The sequence below is a fragment of the Nycticebus coucang genome, chromosome 6, assembly GCF_027406575.1.
Source record: "Nycticebus coucang isolate mNycCou1 chromosome 6, mNycCou1.pri, whole genome shotgun sequence".
NCBI classification, from domain to species: Eukaryota; Metazoa; Chordata; class Mammalia; order Primates; family Lorisidae; genus Nycticebus; species Nycticebus coucang.
In genome coordinates, this window is record NC_069785.1 from 64,370,002 (window position 1) to 64,387,608 (window position 17,607).

At 37.2% G+C, this 17,607-nt stretch overlaps 1 protein-coding gene across 2 annotated transcripts in view; it reads right to left on the reverse strand.

The window, feature by feature from the left end:
• The window catches only part of VPS13C (vacuolar protein sorting 13 homolog C), a 217,649-nt gene that overhangs the window by 145,259 nt on the left and 54,783 nt on the right, over positions 1-17,607 (reverse strand). For both annotated transcript variants that reach the window (XM_053595814.1, XM_053595815.1), the window contains exons 14-16: positions 16,969-17,031; positions 9,970-10,099; positions 8,990-9,084 (exon numbers count right to left, since the gene is read on the reverse strand). In XM_053595814.1, the coding sequence (XP_053451789.1) occupies positions 8,990-9,084; positions 9,970-10,099; positions 16,969-17,031 (288 nt within the window). The remainder of the gene's footprint in view (positions 1-8,989; positions 9,085-9,969; positions 10,100-16,968; positions 17,032-17,607) is intronic.

Consider the following 17,607-nt stretch of genomic DNA (forward strand, 5'->3'; position numbering starts at 1 on the left):
GGTTAGTGAAGGTTCCAGGAGTGAAGCGGCCAGCAATAGGAGTGGCTCCAGTGGCAGCAGCAAACTTCAGCACAACTCACTGGCCAGTATTCCTGGAGGATATGACCCTGACATCAACAGGGTTTCAATGGCAACAATGGCACAAGCTGCCAACAGAAGCTTCTCCCAGGTCCTCTTCAGATTTATAATGTAGATGCCATCACTGTTCCTTTTGTAGCTGTACTGTTCCACCTGGAAGTCAAGGTTGGTGCCACCTAAGTGGGTTCCTACTGCAAGGAATTTGAGGACATCTTCCTCCTTCATTTACAAGACATCAAGGGCTCCCGACCTTGTGAAAGTTTCCCTTTAAGTTACAATAGGAATCCAGGACAATGCCACGCGGACCCCTCCCTGGGTAACGTGGAAAAGCACAAGCCAATTTTAAAATCGGCAAAAACACTTTAATACACACTTCATGAATGAACATTATAGAGATGGACAATAAGACATGAAAAGATGCTCAGTATCATCAGTGGTCAGGAAAATGCAAATTACAATCATAGTAGAATAATATCATATCCACTGAAACGGCTAAAATTAAAGAGCCTGACAATATCAAATGTGATGAGAATGTGAAATAACTGGAATTACTGGTGAAAATATAAAATATTACAAGCATTTGGAAGAACTGTTTGCCAGTGTTTTTAAAGGTTATATGTAGTACATACATCTACCTTATGACTCAACAATTCCATTCCCAGATGGAAGCCCAAAAAAAAAACCCTATGTCCACTAAAAACTTGTCCAAAATGTTCATAGCAGCTTGATTCAAAAACTGAAACAACAAAAATTGATATATTCACACAATGAAATACTTTTCAGCAATGAAAAGAAACAACCTACTGATATTGTTCACACATAACATGGATGAATATCAAAAACATTATCTCAAGCAGAAGAAGATAGAAAAAAAATGCACAAATAGGAGAACATAATCTATGGCCACATAGTCATAAAGTAGTTGCCTTTATCAGCAGGAGAGGAAAAGTTACTGGAAAAGGTCACAAGGGAACGTTTTGACAGGATGGAAATGTTTGCTATCTTGTTTTGGATGGTCATTATATAGGTGTATTCAACTGTCTAACTTCATCAGAATGAATCTTAAGGTCTGTGAACTTTATTGTATATAATTTTTTTTTTTTTTTCCGTAGAGACAGAGTCTCACTGTACCGCCCTCGGGTAGAGTGCCGGGACGTCACACGGCTCACAGCAACCTCTAACTCTTGGGCTTACGCGATTCTCTTGCCTCAGCCTCCCGAGCAGCTGGGACTACAGGCGCCCGCCACAAAGCCCGGCTATTTTTTTATTGCAGTTTGGCCGGGACTGGGTTTGAACCCGCCACCCTTGGCATATGGGGCCAGCGCCCTACTCACTGAGCCACAGGCCCCGCCCATTGTATATAAATTTTATCTCAACAAAATCTTAAAGACATCATTCATAATAAAACCAAGAAAAGACAGAGAAAACTACAAAACATTATCAAGGAAATAAAAGAGATAAATAGAGAGGCTCATACTATATTAACAGTTAAGAAGATTCAATACTGTAAGATATCAATTTTCCCAAAATTAATTTACAGATTCAATAAAATAAAAATCTCAGTTTTCTGTAGAAACTGACTGGCAGATCCTAAAATTTATATGGAAACTTAACGGGCCAAGAATAGATACAGAGGTTCTCAACTTTCCTAATGCCGCGACCCTTTAATACAGTTCCTCATGTTGTGGTGACCCCCAACCATAAAATTATTTTCACCGTTACTTCATAACTGTAATTTTGCTACTGTTATGAATAGTAATGTAAATATCTGATATGCAGGATGTATTTAGGCGACCCCTGTGAAAAGTTCGTTCGACCCCCAAAGGGATAGTGACCCACAGGTTGAGAACTGCTGGTATAGTCTCCAAGACAGCATACTACAAAGACAGACAAATGGCCCATGTAGTTGAATGCAGATTCAACAGGAATATGAAGAATTGACTGATAAAGGGGTAAAAGGACAGCAGCAAGAATGCATGGTCACTTTGATAATAGGTGCTGTGTCAAGTAGACAGCCATGTAGACAAATCAAATCTTAACCTCACTTCACACCATACACAAAATCAATTCTACATGAACCATAAATCTAAATATATAAAGTAAAATAACATAAAGCTTCCAGAACAATAGTTCCACGATCTTAAAGTGAGGAGAAACTTGTTAAACAGGACACAAAAAAAAGCACTAACCATAAAGGAAAAGATTAATAAATAAAAATTAAAAATAAACTATCTAGCCATTGAAAGATACCATGAAGAGAATGAAAATGCACTTTACATCATGGGAGAAAATATTCACAACATAATTAAAAACAAAAAGCCAAACCAGACTGTGTGGGATATAATAACGATACGTCCAACTAGCAAGGGCCTCATAGCCAAAATATATAAAGAAATCCTACAAACCAATAAGAAAAAGACAAACTAATAATAGAGAAAAGACACAAAAAGGCCACTTCACAAAAGAAAAGTATCTGAAAGCTAAAAAATACATAAGTGTAGTAGTCACCCAGGAAACGAAAATGAAAACCATAATGAAACACGACTATGTATCCCCATTTTGAATGGCTACAACTTAAAAGATTGCTAATGACTATTGTCAGTGAAGATACGCTTCAGTAAGAATCCTCCTATGCTCCTGCTGGAAATGTCCTCCACCTTGGACACCATTTAGTAGAAACTAATATTAAATGAACTCGCATCCTGAGACCCAGTAATTCTACTCCCAAGTAGATAAAAAAAAAAATTTACATATACATACTAAAAGACACTTAGAAGAAGTTCGGAGGGCATTATCCATTATAATCAAAAAATCGAACCCAAAAGTTCATCAACAAAAGCACAAATAAATAAGATGTGGTTATTTTCAAGTAACTGAATTCTATACAGCAATGAAAATAAGCAAAACACACCTACTGCACCAGAGACAAATGTCACAACAACAAAGCTAGACACACAAAATACATATTTTATGAGTCCATTTACAGAAAATAATGCAAAACAAAATCATAGTGTTTGTAGCAAAAAACAAAATGAAATCAAAGACACGATTCCCACAAAAATCAGAATAATGCTTACCTTTGGAGAAGCAATAATGGGGGATACAGGGGTTTCTATACAGGAGGTAATATCCTAAATCTTGACCTTAATAATAGTTATACCTGTTCCCCTTTTTCATCAAATGAGCAATACATTTTCGTTTTGCTCATGCTTTTACACATGAGTTATATTTCACGATTTTAAAAATATTATTTTTAAGTTGAATCTTTTTAATTTTTATTTTTTTTTTATTGTTGCGGAGTCATTGAGGGTACAATAAGCCAGGTTACACTGATTGCATTTGTTAGCTAAAGTCCCTCTTGCAATCATGTCTTGCCCCCATAAAGTGTGACACACACCAAGGCCGCACCCACCTCCCTCCTTCCCTCTGTTCCCCCCCATAACCATAATTGTCATTAATTGTCCTCATATCAAAATTGAGTACATAGGATTCATGCTTCTCCACTCTTGTGATGCTTTACAAAGAATAATGTCTTCCACGTCCATCCAGGTTAATATGAAGGATGTAAAGTCTCCATTTTTTTTAATGGCTGAATAGTATTCCATGGTATACATATACCACAGATTGTTAATCCATTCCTGGGTTGGTGGGCATTTAGGCTGTTTCCACATTTTGGCAATTGTAAATTGAGCTGCAATAAGCAGTCTAGTACAAGTGTCCTTATGATAAAAGGATTTCTTTCCTTCTGGGTAGAGGCCCAGTAATGGGACTGCAGGATCAAATGGGAGGTCTAGGTTGAGTGCTTTGAGGTTTCTCCATACTTCCTTCCAGAAAGGTTGTACTAGTTTGCAGTCCCACCAGCAGTGTAAAAGTGTTCCCTTCTCTCCACATCCACGCCAGCATCTGCAGTTTTGAGATTTTGTGATGTGGGCCATTCTCACTGGGGTTAGATGATATCTCAGGGTTGTTTTGATTTGCATTTCTCTAATATATAGAGATGATGAACATTTTCTCATGTGTTTGTTAGCCATTCGTCTGTCGTCTTTAGAGAAAGTTCTATTCATGTCTCTTGCCCATTGATATAAGAGATTGTTGGCTTTCTTCATGTGGATGAATTTGAGTTCTCTATAGATCCTAGTTATCAAGCTTTTCTCTGATTGAAAATATGCAAATATCCTTTCCCATTGTGTAGGTTGTCTCTTTGCTTTGGTTATTGTCTCCTTAGCTGTACAGAAGCTTTTCAGTTTAATGAAGTCCCATTTGTTTATTTTTGTTGTTGTTGCAATTGCCATGGCAGTCTTCTTCATGAAGTCTTTCCCCAGGCCAATATCTTCCAGTGTTTTTCCTATGCTTTCTTGGAGGATTTTTATTGTTTCATGCCTTAAGTTTAAGTCCTTTATCCATCTTGAATCAATTTTTGTGAGTGGGGAAAGGTGTGGGTCCAGTTTCAGTCTTTTACATGTAGACATTCAGTTCTCCCAACACCATTTATTGAATAGGGAGTCTTTCCCCCAAGGTATGTTCTTGTTTGGTTTATCAAAGATTAGGCGGTTGTAAGATGTTAGTTTCATTTCTTGGTTTTCAATTCGATTCCAAGTGTCTATGTCTGTGTTTTTGTGCCAGTACCATGCTGTCTTGAGCACTATGGCTTTGTAGTACAGACTAAAATCTGGTATGCTTATGCCCCCAGCTTTATTTTTGTTACACAGAACTGCCTTAGCTATACGGGGTTTTTTCCGGTTCCATACAAAACGCAGAATCATTTTTTCCAAATCTTGAAAGTACGATGCTGGTATTTTGATAGGAATGGCATTGAATACGTAGATTGCTTTGGGAAGTATAGACATTTTAACAATGTTGATTCTTCCCATCCATGAGCATGGTATGTTCTTCCATTTGTTAATATCCTCTGCTATTTCCTTTCTGAGGATTTCATAGTTTTCTTTATAGAGGTCCTTCACCTCCTTCGTTAGGTATAGTCCTAGGTATTTCATTTTCTTTGAGACTATGGTGAAGGGAGTTGTGTCCTTAATTAGCTTCTCATCTTGACTATTATTGGTGTACACAAAGGCTACTGACTTGTAGGACATAGATTTTATATCCTGAAACATTATTGTATTTTTTGATGACTTCTAGGAGTCTTGTAGTTGAGTCTTTGGGGTTCTCTAAGTATAAGATCGTGTCGTCAGCAAAGAGGGAGAGTTTGACCTCCTCTGCTCCCATTTGGATTCCCTTTATTTCCTTGTCTTGCCTAATTGTATTGGCTAGAACTTCCACCACTACGTTGAATAGTAAAGGTGACAGAGGACAACCTTGTCTGGTTCCAGTTCTAAGAGGAAAAGCTTTCAGTTTTACTCCATTCAGTAAAATATTGGCTGTGGGTTTGTCATAGATAGCTTCAATCAGTTTTAGAAATGTGCCACCTATGCCTATACTTTTCAGTGTTCTAATTAGAAAAGGATCCTGAATTTTATCAAATGCTTTTTCTGCATCTATTGAGAGGATCATGTGATCTTTATTTTTGCCTCTGTTAATATGGTGGATAACGTTTATAGACTTGCGTATGTTCAACCAGCCTTGCATCCCTGGGATGAAGCCTACTTGATCATGATGAATGACTTTTTTGATGATAAGCTGTAATCTATTGGCTAGAATTTTGTTGAGAATTTTTGCGTCTATGTTCATGAGTGAGATTGGTCTGAAATTCTCCATTTTGTTTGGGTCTTTTCCTGGTTTTGGTATCAGGGTGATGTTTGCTTCATAGAATGTGTTGGGGAAGATTCCTTCTTCCTCAATTTTTTGGAATAATTTCTGCAGTACAGGAATAAGCTTTTCCTTGAAGGTTTGATAGAATTCTGGAGTGAAGCCATCTGGACCAGGGCATTTTGGGGTTGGAAGATTTCTTATTGTTTCTTTGATCTCAGTGCTTGAAACTGGTCTGTTCAGGAGCTCTATTTCTTCCTGGCTGAGTCTAGGGAGAGGGTGTGATTCCAAATATTGATCCATTTCTTTCACATTGTCAAATTTCTGGGCATAGAGTTTCTGGTAGTACTCACAGATGATCTCTTGTATCTCTGTGGGATCAGTTGTTATTTCCCCTTTATCATTTCTGATTGAGGTTACTAGAGATTTTACTTTTCTATACCTCATTAGTCTGGCCAATGGTTTATCTATTTTATGTATTTTTTCAAAAAACTAACTCCTTGTTTCATTAATTTTCTGAATGATTCTTTTGTTTTCAATTTCATTGATCTCTGATTTGATTTTGGATATTTCCTTTCTTCTACTGAGTTTAGGCTTAGATTGTTCTTCTTTTTCCAATTCCATAAGATCTCTTGTGAGATTATTGATGTGCTCTCTTTCTGTTTTTCGAATGTAGGCATCTAAAGCGATGAATTTTCCTCTCAAAACTGCTTTTGCAGTATCCCACAGGTTTTGGTAGCTTGTGTCTTCATTGTTGTTATGCTCAAGGAAGTTAATGATTTCCTGTTTTATTTCTTCCTGCACCCATCTGTTATTCAACAGAAGATTGTTTAGTTTCCATGCCTTTGGGTGGGGTCGAGCATTTTTGTTCGAGTTGAGTTCCACCTTTAGTGCCTTATGGTCTGAGAAGATACAAGGTAAAATTTCAATTCTTTTGATTCTGTTGATATTTGTTTTGTGTCCCAGGATATGATCAATTTTGGAGAATGTTCCATGGGGTGATGAGAAGAATGTATATTCTTTATCTTTGGGATGGAGTGTTCTATATGCGTCTATTAAGCACAGTTGTTCTAGCGTCTCATTTAAGTCTCTTATATCCTTGTTTAATTTCTGTTTAGAGGATCTGTCCAGCTCTGTAAGGGGAGTGTTAAGGTCCCCTGTCATTATGGTATTATCAGATATCATATTGCTCAGACTGAGTAAGGTCTGTTTCAAGAATCTGGGAGCATTTAAATTGGGTGCATAGATATTTAGAATTGAAATGTCTTCTTGTTGTATTTTTCTCTTGACCAGTATAAAGTGACCATCTTTGTCTTTTTTGACTTTAGTTGCTTTAAATCCACATGTATCTGAAAATAAGATTGCAACTCCTCTTGTCTTCTGAATTCCATTTGCCTGAAAAATTGTCTTCCAACCTTTGATTTGGAGCTTTAATTTGTCTTTTGAAGCCAGGTGTGTTTCTTGCAGACAGCAAATGGATGGCTTGTGTTTTTTAATCCAGTCAACCAATCTATGTCTCTTCAGTGGGGAATTCAAGCCATTAACATTTATTGAGATAATTGATATGTGTGGTAGTATTCTATTCGTCTTATTTTGTGAGAGTCCATTGCTTAGTTTTATCTTTTGCATCAGTGTGGAGGTTTGGTTCTGTCCTTTAATTTCTGAGTTCTTACTTTGCTGCTGATCCATTGTGGTGGTCAGTGTGCAGAACAGGTTGAAGTATTTCCTGTAGAGCTGGTCTTGTTGTGGCAAATTTCCTCAATGTTTGTATATCCGTAAATGATTTGATTTCTCCGTCAATTTTGAAGCTTAGCTTAGCAGGGTACAGAATTCTGGGCTGGAAATTGTTCTGTTTAAGTAGATTAAAGGTAGATGACCATTGTCTTCTTGCTTGGAAAGTTTCATTAGAGAAGTGTGCGGTCACTCTGATGGATTTGCCCCTGTAGGTCAACTGGCGCTTACTCCTGGCAGCTTGCAGAATCTTTTCTTTTGTCTTGACTTTGGACAGGTTCATCACAATGTGTCTTGGAGAAGCTCGGTTAGAGTTGAGGTGACCTGGGGTCCGATAGCCCTCTGAAAGCAGTGTGTCAGAATCTTTGGTGATATTTGGGAAGTTTTCTTTTATAATATTCTCTAGTATGGCTTCCATTTCTCTGGGGCATTCTTCTTCCCCTTCTGGAATTCCTATAACTCGTATGTTGGAACGCTTCATAAAGTCCCATAATTCTGACAGTGAACGTTCTGCTTTCTCTCTCTTCTTTTCTGCCTCTTTTACTATCTGAGTTATCTCAAAAACTTTGTCTTCTACCTCTGAAATTCTTTCTTCTGCATGGTCTAACTTGTTGCTGATACTTTCCATTGCATCTTTAAGTTCCCTGATTGACTGTTTCATTTCCTTCAGCTCTGCTATATCCTTTTTATATTCTTCATATGTTCATCTCTGATTTGATTCTGTTTTTGGATTTCCTTTTGGTTATTTTCCACTTTATTAGCAGTTTCCTTCATTGTTTCCATCATTTCTTTCATTGTTTTCAACATGTGTATTCTAAATTCCCTTTCTGTCATAACTAACATTTCTGTATAGGTGGAATCCTCTGCAGTAGCTACCTCATGGTCCCTTGGCGGGGTTGTTCTGGACTGGTTCTTCATGTACCCTGGAATTTTCTGCTGATTCTTCCTCATGAGTGATTTCTTTTATCTGTTTCCTTGCCCTAATTTTCCTTTCACTTCCTCTTGCTCTTTAAGTTCTCGTGCCTGTGGAAGTTGCGGGCGGGTTTAGACGGATTGAACACACGCGACCACTTGCCGGTTTTCCACTGTTTTAGTCCTCCTCTTGGGGTCCAGAAGTCTCTCGCTGACTCCCTGTATCCTCTCAGGGGTGATGATAGGCAGATCCCACCAGCCAGAGATGCCTGGAGTCCTATATCCCCAGACTCACGGTGCCCAGATGCAAGGAAGCTGTTCTAAGTTGAATCTTAAAAAGATTTTATCTTGACACTGTAATAAGTACTTTTTGTCAGGTTATTCTTACATTCACTAAGCAACCAAAGAGAAAACTTTAACTGTTAAGGCCTGACTAGAAGTATTCAACAATTAAAGTAAAACTAATAATATATTTTTGTAATTTAAAAAATCAGTAACTTTAACCCAACTCAATTTAAGACAATAAAATGACACAAAAATACCTGTTAAACCATGCCATAATTACCTGTTTGGGTAAAGTTAGGTTGTGGGTACTCTCACTATAACCAATGGCAGTGAAGAGCTTATCTTTTTCCTCTGGAGTCATAAGGTCATCAATAGCTACATAGAAAAGATAACATTTTAAAAAATAAATTATTCAGTTTTACAGATATGATTGAAAAGTCAAACCAAAGTAATATAGGTCCTAAAATCAACAAAAAGAAATGGTAAAGCAAAATTCACCTGGTAATTTTCTCCAATATCCTACAACTTTGACTAGTTAAAGAAATATCCTATACTGGCTTATTTAGGTCAAGAAAAATCAAAGTGATACCCATTAAGGAAATTCAGTTCTCACATAGGATTTCAGAATTCTCTAAGTATATATATATATATATATATATATTTTTTTTTTTTTTTTTTTTTTTTTTTTTTGTAGAGACAGAGTCTCACTTTATGGCCCTCGGTAGAGTGCCATGACCTCACACAGCTCACGGCAACCTCCAACTCCTGGGCTTAAGCAATTCTCTTGCCTCAGCCTCCCGAGTAGCTGGGACTACAGGCGCCCGCCACAACGCCCGGCTATTTTTTTGTTGCAGTTTGGCTGGGGCCGAGTTTGAACCCGCCACCCTGGGTATATGGGGCCAGTGCCTTACCGACTGAGCCACAGGCGCCACCCAGAATTCTCTAAGTATTTTAAAATTTAAGTAAAAGTTGGAATTAATAATAAAAAATGCTAAATGTTGAGAGCTCTAAATTTAAACATTTTTAATCTGACATAATTTTTCCCAACAAAATCAAAATTTTGTTTTAGTTAGATAATCACAGGAATGTTCCAGCCTCATGTATTTGTTTATATGTTTATTACACTGAAATAATTTTATTTTAAATGTATTTTAAAACAAAATTCAACAGGTATGATATAATTTATAATAATTTATAATTTACAATATGATATAAATGTTTCTTATCAGTATACAATAAATTATCTGACTTGGAACTCACTTTCAGGAATCAATGATTCTTCATCTTTTTTCTTAGATTCTTTTTTACCCCAGAACCCACTAAACCAGCCTCCACGTTTCTCGCCTTTGTCAGCAGACTTTTTCCTCAATTTTTGCCCAGATCGAATCACCTAAAAAATAAAAATTTTAATTGAGAAATAATGCCCTCTTCATTTTCAAGTGTAGGCAGGTAAAAACAATGCTTAACTTTATTTTTTTTTTTTTTTGCAGTTTTTTGCAGTTTGAACCCGCCACCTCCAGCATATGGGGCCAGTGCCCTACTCCTTTGAGCCACAGGCGCCGCCCAAGGGTTAACTTTTTAAAACATCACATGAGATTAAACCAGTCTTAAATGATGCTCACAACATGGTTTGGTTAACATAGCCCCCCCAGCTAATTTACTTGCTGCACCACCTGATAGCATTTTGATGAGGCTGCATTTTGTCAGCAATGTAGTTATTTCGAGTAAAATTTTTCTGAGCAATAAGACTTCCAAATTTTTAAGTTAAGAAGCCACTAGACCTGCAGGTTTATAAAGTGTAAAGTTCCCTGCAAGGGAACACACCCCAAAAAAGTATTAGTTTAAAACAATCATATTTTGAGTTAATACATATTGCAGCCTTGCTAACTATGAACGTAGCAGAGAAGGGGGGTGTAAATCAAAATACATAGTCCTCAAATCTCATTTCTATTGCTCCTCTCTTTGCCTACTTTTCAGTAAAGCATAGATGAATAACCAAAAAGCAGAAAACAGAAAGATAAAACATTTGTGTATGATAAAAAGTGCAGTGATCCAAAAAAAGAAGTTAAATGAAGACAATTGAATCCTATAGTAAAGAGAATAGGTTTGATTAGAGAAAGTAAAGGTTAACCAAGAGGAAAATGTTAAAATTTCATCCCAAGCCACAGCTGAGTGTCTACATTCAAGCCCTGTTTCAATTTGCAAATCAAAGTGCATAACAACTCAGCTACTGTGGATATCAAGCTCAGTGGTACTCAATCCTCGCTATATGTAAGAATCAGCTAGAAGCTTTAAAAAACAAAATTGCCAGTGCCAAAGCCCCACTACACAACAATTAAATTGAATCTTGGGAGTGGATTCCAGGCATCAGTATGTATTTTTAAATCCCCTGGTAATTCTAATGTGTCACCAGGGTTCTGAACGACTGAGATGACAACAATTTTCTTTCAACAACAGCAGAGATTCATCAAGCAAGGGGTTTAACTGCCTCAAGAGTTTTCCAAATAGATGAAACGAACTATTGTGGAAATGACATCAAACTACAGAATCTCCTAGCAATTCTTCTGAGGAAAATGCAACCAGAGACTGCAAGTTCAAACCTCTCTTTGACACTTGGACTTAATAAACAGTTGGATTTATAACAGTTCTTTATAAATCCAAATGCAGGAAGAACTATAAAGCATTTGAATTCTTTATTAAATACTTTTTATGTAAACTGATAGTTTTAAAAGAGCAGGCACTAAATTGGTTTTTCAACTGTTACCATATTTTTAGTCCCCATAAAAAATTTACTGTATGATGACAGATAATATTTTTTTTTCTTTTTTTATTTATTTATTTTTTTTTTTTGTAGAGACAGAGTCTCACTTTATGGCCCTCGGTAGAGTGCCGTGGCCTCACACAGCTCACAGCAACCTCCAACTCCTGGGCTTAAGCCATTCTCTTGCCTCAGCCTCTCGAGTGGCTGGGATTACAGGCGCCCGCCACAACGCCCAGCTATTTTTTGGTTGCAGTTTGGCCGGGGCCGGGTTTGAACCCGCCACCCTCGGTATATGGGGCCGGCGCCTTACCGACTGAGCCACAGGCGCCGCTCCGACAGATAATATTTTTTAAACATTTGAGGGAAATCTATTTATTTTAAAAATATGAAATAACTGAAATTCACCATTAAGGTATTTAAAAAATATGTTGATAAGAGACATCGAGATAATGTAATGACAAACACCAACTCTCCCCTTCCCAAGTCTCTACCTAAATGTCTAAGAATATTTAAAAAGAAAAGATAAAGCTCCATGATCTCCCACTCCTAATGTTCTTGCCCCTGGTTAGTGCTCGGCCCTGGAGTAGGACGTGACCTGAAACTTGATTATTACCAATAAAATACAGCAAAGGAGATGAGATCTATGTCATTTGCAAACAGCACATACGTTACTATGTGCATAAGACCGTAGCAGCCATCTTGCTGGAGTCTCCCTCTCCCTACGAACAAGAAAGCTGCTATGCTGTGGCCTATGTTGGAAGGAACTGACAGTGATATTTATGAGTAGCCTCTAGCCGGCACCCAACCAAGAACTAAAGCCACGTTCTATTCCAAAGCCACAAAGAACTGAATGCTGCCAAGGAAAGTGGATCCCCCATCACATATACTTCAGATGATACCACAGTCCCTAGCCAGCATCTTGCAATATTTAGAGACCTACAGTAGAGGATTCAGCTAAGCCATGCCTAGATTCCTGACCTATGGAAACTTGAAAATACTATGAAACTGTGTGTTGTTTATAATCATAGAAAACCCCTCCACCTGGCTGCCAGCTCTGCCCAGTGATGAAGCAGCACAGAAGCACATGCAGCACAGTTGTACAGCAGCTGAAACCCTGAGAGAAACACTGTATTTCTGGTCAAGGAACCAGCAAATGGAGTTCAGGAAAGCCAGAATGTATATGGGGAAATGCCACAGGCCGAAGAGCCACAGAAAAGAATAGCTCTTAATTCTGTACAGAACCTGTCCAAATACCCGTCTAAGCCATGCTTCATATAGTATATAAAACTGACCCACGCCATAGCAGTGAAGGTTTACAGAGAAATGAACCATCTGCATGAGTCTCAAACTAAACTCTGGGCCAGTCATGAGCAAAATAGACCCAAACCTATATATGGAAGGGTTAGAGACCTGACTTGAGATTTGAAACACCATCCACAGAAGGCAAAACACAACTTAACATCAGAATCTAAGGAGGTGGTATGCCAACACAAAATAACATTTTCCAGAGACCACATAATATAATAATTATAATGTCAAAAATACAATCCAAAACTTTTTGACATACAAAACAAACAAAAACCAGGAAAATGTGACAAATTCTTTAAGAAAAGATAATTAACACATGCCAATGGTCACATAGCCTAGATGTTGGAACTACCATAGAGCCACCGCAAGTAACTCTATGACCTAAGGTAAAGGGAAATACCCTGGAAATTAGCAAAAAGATTGAAATTTTCAGAAGAGAAATTTAAACTATAAAAAATAGCTCAAAAGGAATTTGGGAAATGAAAAATATAGTACTTGAAATTGAAAACTCCCAGGATGGGCTCAATAGAAAAATGGAATGACAAATAAAAAAAGAGAACTTAAGGACAGATTAAAAGAAATTATCCAATCTAAAAACAAACAGAAAACAGACTATAGTAAAAAATGAACACAGTTTCAGCAATCTATGGTATAATATTAAAACATCTACAAATATATATGTATATTATAATACAGTATATATATCTAACACATACATATACACATAATACACAAACACACAAACATACATATATACATACACAGTGGGTGCCAAAGAATTTTAAGGGAAAAACTATATTAAAATTTCAATTACTAATGTATACTGATAACCTTTGTTATCTTATACATTTTATCTCTATCTTGTATCACTTGTAATTACAGAAGTCAAACATGACTTGACTATTACAATTTTAATAGTCTTTTCCCTTCTTAAAATGTGCATACATTTTTGGCACCGTCTATATACAAAGTCCAAGGAGAGAAGGAAGAAAAAGAAATTGTGGCCAAAAACTATTTGAAAAACTTATGGCTAAAATTATCCAAAATTTGGTAAATTTAATGAACAGTTTTTGCTAATTTCCAGGGTAAATCAGGAACAGCTGTCAAGCTGACCACTCTTGTTTGAAATACTGATCCACTTGGATGTGAAGGTGTGACTCGTATGGCTTCTCCTACATCTCTGGCCATCCCTCTGTGGTCACCTTTGCTGGCTCTTTCCCATTGTTCTGAGCATACCCGTCACATCTTTGGAACTCTCCTCCTCTCTAGCCACTCTGATTATTCAGGTACTCTCTTCTGATCTCATGGCTTTAAATGACATCTAGGTGCTAACCCTTCCTAAAAGTATATATAAAGCACAGACCTCTCTTCTGAATTCCATATTCATGTACCCAATTGCCTACTCCATATTGTCCCTTTGATATGTAAGAGATAATTAAACCTCTCGTGATTGGCCCCAAACAGAATTCCTGATCTTTTCCCACCTCACACAAGCATGTTCCCTTCCGTCTTCTGCATCTTATTTGATAGCAACTGCATCGTCCCAACTACTCCAGGCCAAAATCCTTAAAGTGAGCTTTGACTCTCTTTCTTACAACTGACACCTATCTAATTAGTCAAGAAATACTGGCTACCTTCAAAATATACACAGAATCTGACCAGTCATCATCACCTCCAATGTAACCACTCTCAGGCCAACTTACCATTGCCTCTCACTTCAGTTATTTAAAAAAGTATTCTAACTGATGTCCCTTGTTTCACCATTACCCTCTCTCTTATACTATCTTTTCAAATCACCCAGAGTCTTTTAAAACAAGTCAAGTCATATTATCCGGTTCTCAAAACATACTATAATGGCTTCCCAATTTGGAGTAAAAGCCAAAATTCACACAATGGCTTATAAAATGCCACACAATCTAGCATCCTCCCCAACCCCCATAAACACCTCCTCTTTATCTGCTACCTTACTTCTCTGACCCCATGTCAACCACCACTCTTCCCTCTCTCATGATTACAGTTAATTTCCTGAGTGACCCAGACATGTTCCCGACTCATAATCTTTGAGCAATTTATTCTTTCTGCCTGGTTATACTTTTCCCTTAGACAGCTTTCTGGCTAACACCTTCATCTTCTTCAGGTCTTTACCCACAGGTTTCCTTCTTAGTGAGGCTTTCCTTGACTACCCTGTTTAAAACAGCAACTATCACCTATCTCCGGCACTCTCTATATTCCTTACTGCTTTATTTTTATTTATGTATGTTTTTTAACTTTTTTCCTATTCAAATATAAATTAAGGATTTTTGTCTGTTTTGCTCATTTCTCTACGCTAACAGAAATGATGACAATGACCAAGAAAAAGTTATTACTTATTTAACAATTACTACATTCTAGGCACCTAATAGTTTAAGTGCTTTATATGAATTATCATGAACTCCTCACATTACCCATGATATAGGTGCTATTAATTAATTTTATCTTACAAATCAGGAAACCACGGCACATACAGGTTAAATAACCCAAAATCATACAATTAGAAGATGGCAGTTAGAGAGCAAGGCTGGGATCAAAATCCAGTCCATCTGACTCCCAAGTCCAAACTCTTACCCCTAATGCCAGAATAAAAAGCACTCAGTAAGTATTTGCCAAATAAATGAATAAGTACACAGCTGACCCACGAACAACATGGGTTTGAAATGCACAAGTCAGCTTATACACAGATTTTCTTCCACCTCTGCCACCACTGAAACAGAAAGGCCAACTGCTCTTCTTCCTCCTCCTCCTCCTGAGCCTACTCAATGTGAAGAAAATGAGAATGAGAACATTTATGATAATCTTCTTCCATTTAATGAACAGTAAATGTATTTTCTCTTCCTTACAATTTTCTTAATAGTATTTTCTTTCCTTCAGCTTATTTTATTATAAGAACACAATAACATTCAAAATATGTATTAATCAACTGTTTATATTAACAGTGAGGCTTTCAGTCAATAAACCTATTAGTAGTTAAGAGTTAAGTTCTTTTTTTTTTTTTGTAGAGACAGAGTCTCACTTTATGGCCTTCAGTAGAGTGCCGTGGCCTCACACAGCTCACAGCAACCTCCAACTCCTGGGCTTAAGCGATTCTCTTGCCTCAGCCTCCCAAGTAGCTGGGACTACAGGTGCCCACCACAACGCCCGGCTATTTTTTGGTTGCAGTTGGGCCGGGGCCAGGTTTGAACCCGCCACCCTTGGTATATGGGGCCGGCGCCTTACCGACTGAGCCACAGGCGCCGCCCAAGAGTTAAGTTCTTAAGGGAGTCAAAAGTTAAGCACAAACTTTAAAAACTGCGTGGGGGCGTGGCACACCTAACCCTCACGTTGTTTAAGGGTTGACTGTATACGCTTTAATCGCATGTAAAAGTATGAGTATGAAGATCTACAATCATAGAAAGGAGTAAAAAGACATATAGAAAGCTACTAACAGTAGTTACTATTAGTGTGGGAGATATGTGTTTCTGTTTTCTTCTTTTGTTTATCTACATTTACTAATTTTTCTATAATTTTTCTACTGCATTTGTATTTTTTTAATTACCAAAAAAGTCATGCTACAGACTCTTAGAGATGACACTGAACAACGTACACAAGGAATCAATAAATAAGGAGCTACAAACCACCAGAAGCAGACTGATTCCAATCATGGAAAAAAGGAAAAGAGAAGGAGAGAGGAGGAGAAAGTAGAGAAGAAAGGAGGAGGAGAAGAATAGAAGAAAGAAGAGAGGGAGAGAAAGAAAAAAAGCATGAGGAGGAAGCAAAGGAAGGAAAAGTAAAAGAAATATAGGGGCAAAGGATAAACAAGTAGGTATACCAGCCTGGGAGAAAAACTGGAAGCCTACAGGCCAGCATGTTAACAATAGCATTCTAAGTTGTTAAGATTATGGATAATTTTATTCATCTCCTTTTGGGAGTTTTTCACTTGAAAATATAAATAATATTATTCATAAAAGTTTATTTATTGTTGTGGTCACCTTAAAAAAATTTTTTAAAAAACCAAAGTTTATAAAATTTTTTGTTTTTCCCCCTGCGTGTTAATGGCTTTTTTCCAGTATCCCATTTTGTTTTGCACTGAGACTAATCAATAAAACTCAGTCATATTCCTAGAGGATTTGCATTAACATATTTAAAACATATAATCAGCTGATAAAAATGATTACCTCAACTTGCGCTTGTTGCCTTGCTAAAATTATGTTAAAAACATCTAGAGTCTTCTCCAAGTCCTATAAAACAAAGAGATACTTGTAAACAAGTGATTATTAGATGAAAAAATTTTCTTCTATCAGTTGTAGGCTTACCTAGTCCATTACCAGCACTTGTGATTTAATGAAAGTATTAATTTAAATGTATACTGGGTTTTGAACTTTTTTAAATTGTGTGTGTGTATGTGTGTAGCGAGGTGTGTGTCTCTCTTTATCACCCAGACTGGAGTGCAGGAGCATCATCACAGCATACTGCAGCCTCTAATTCCTGGGCCCAAGCAATCTTCCCACCTCAGCCTCCAGAGTAGTGCACACTACAAGCATATGCCACCATGACAAGTAAGTTTTTTACTATATATATATATATAGTAAAATATATATATATATATATATATATATATATTTTTTTTTTTTTTTTTTTTTTGTATAGACAAGGTCTCACTGTGTTGCCCAGGCTGATCTCAACTCCTGGCCTCAAGTGATCCTCCTGCCTCAGCCCCCAAAGTGCTAGGATTACAGTTGTCAGCCACCATGCCAGGCCACATTTTAAAAATTTTTACAATAAGAGAAAAAAATATTCCAAGAAAGTAAACTCTC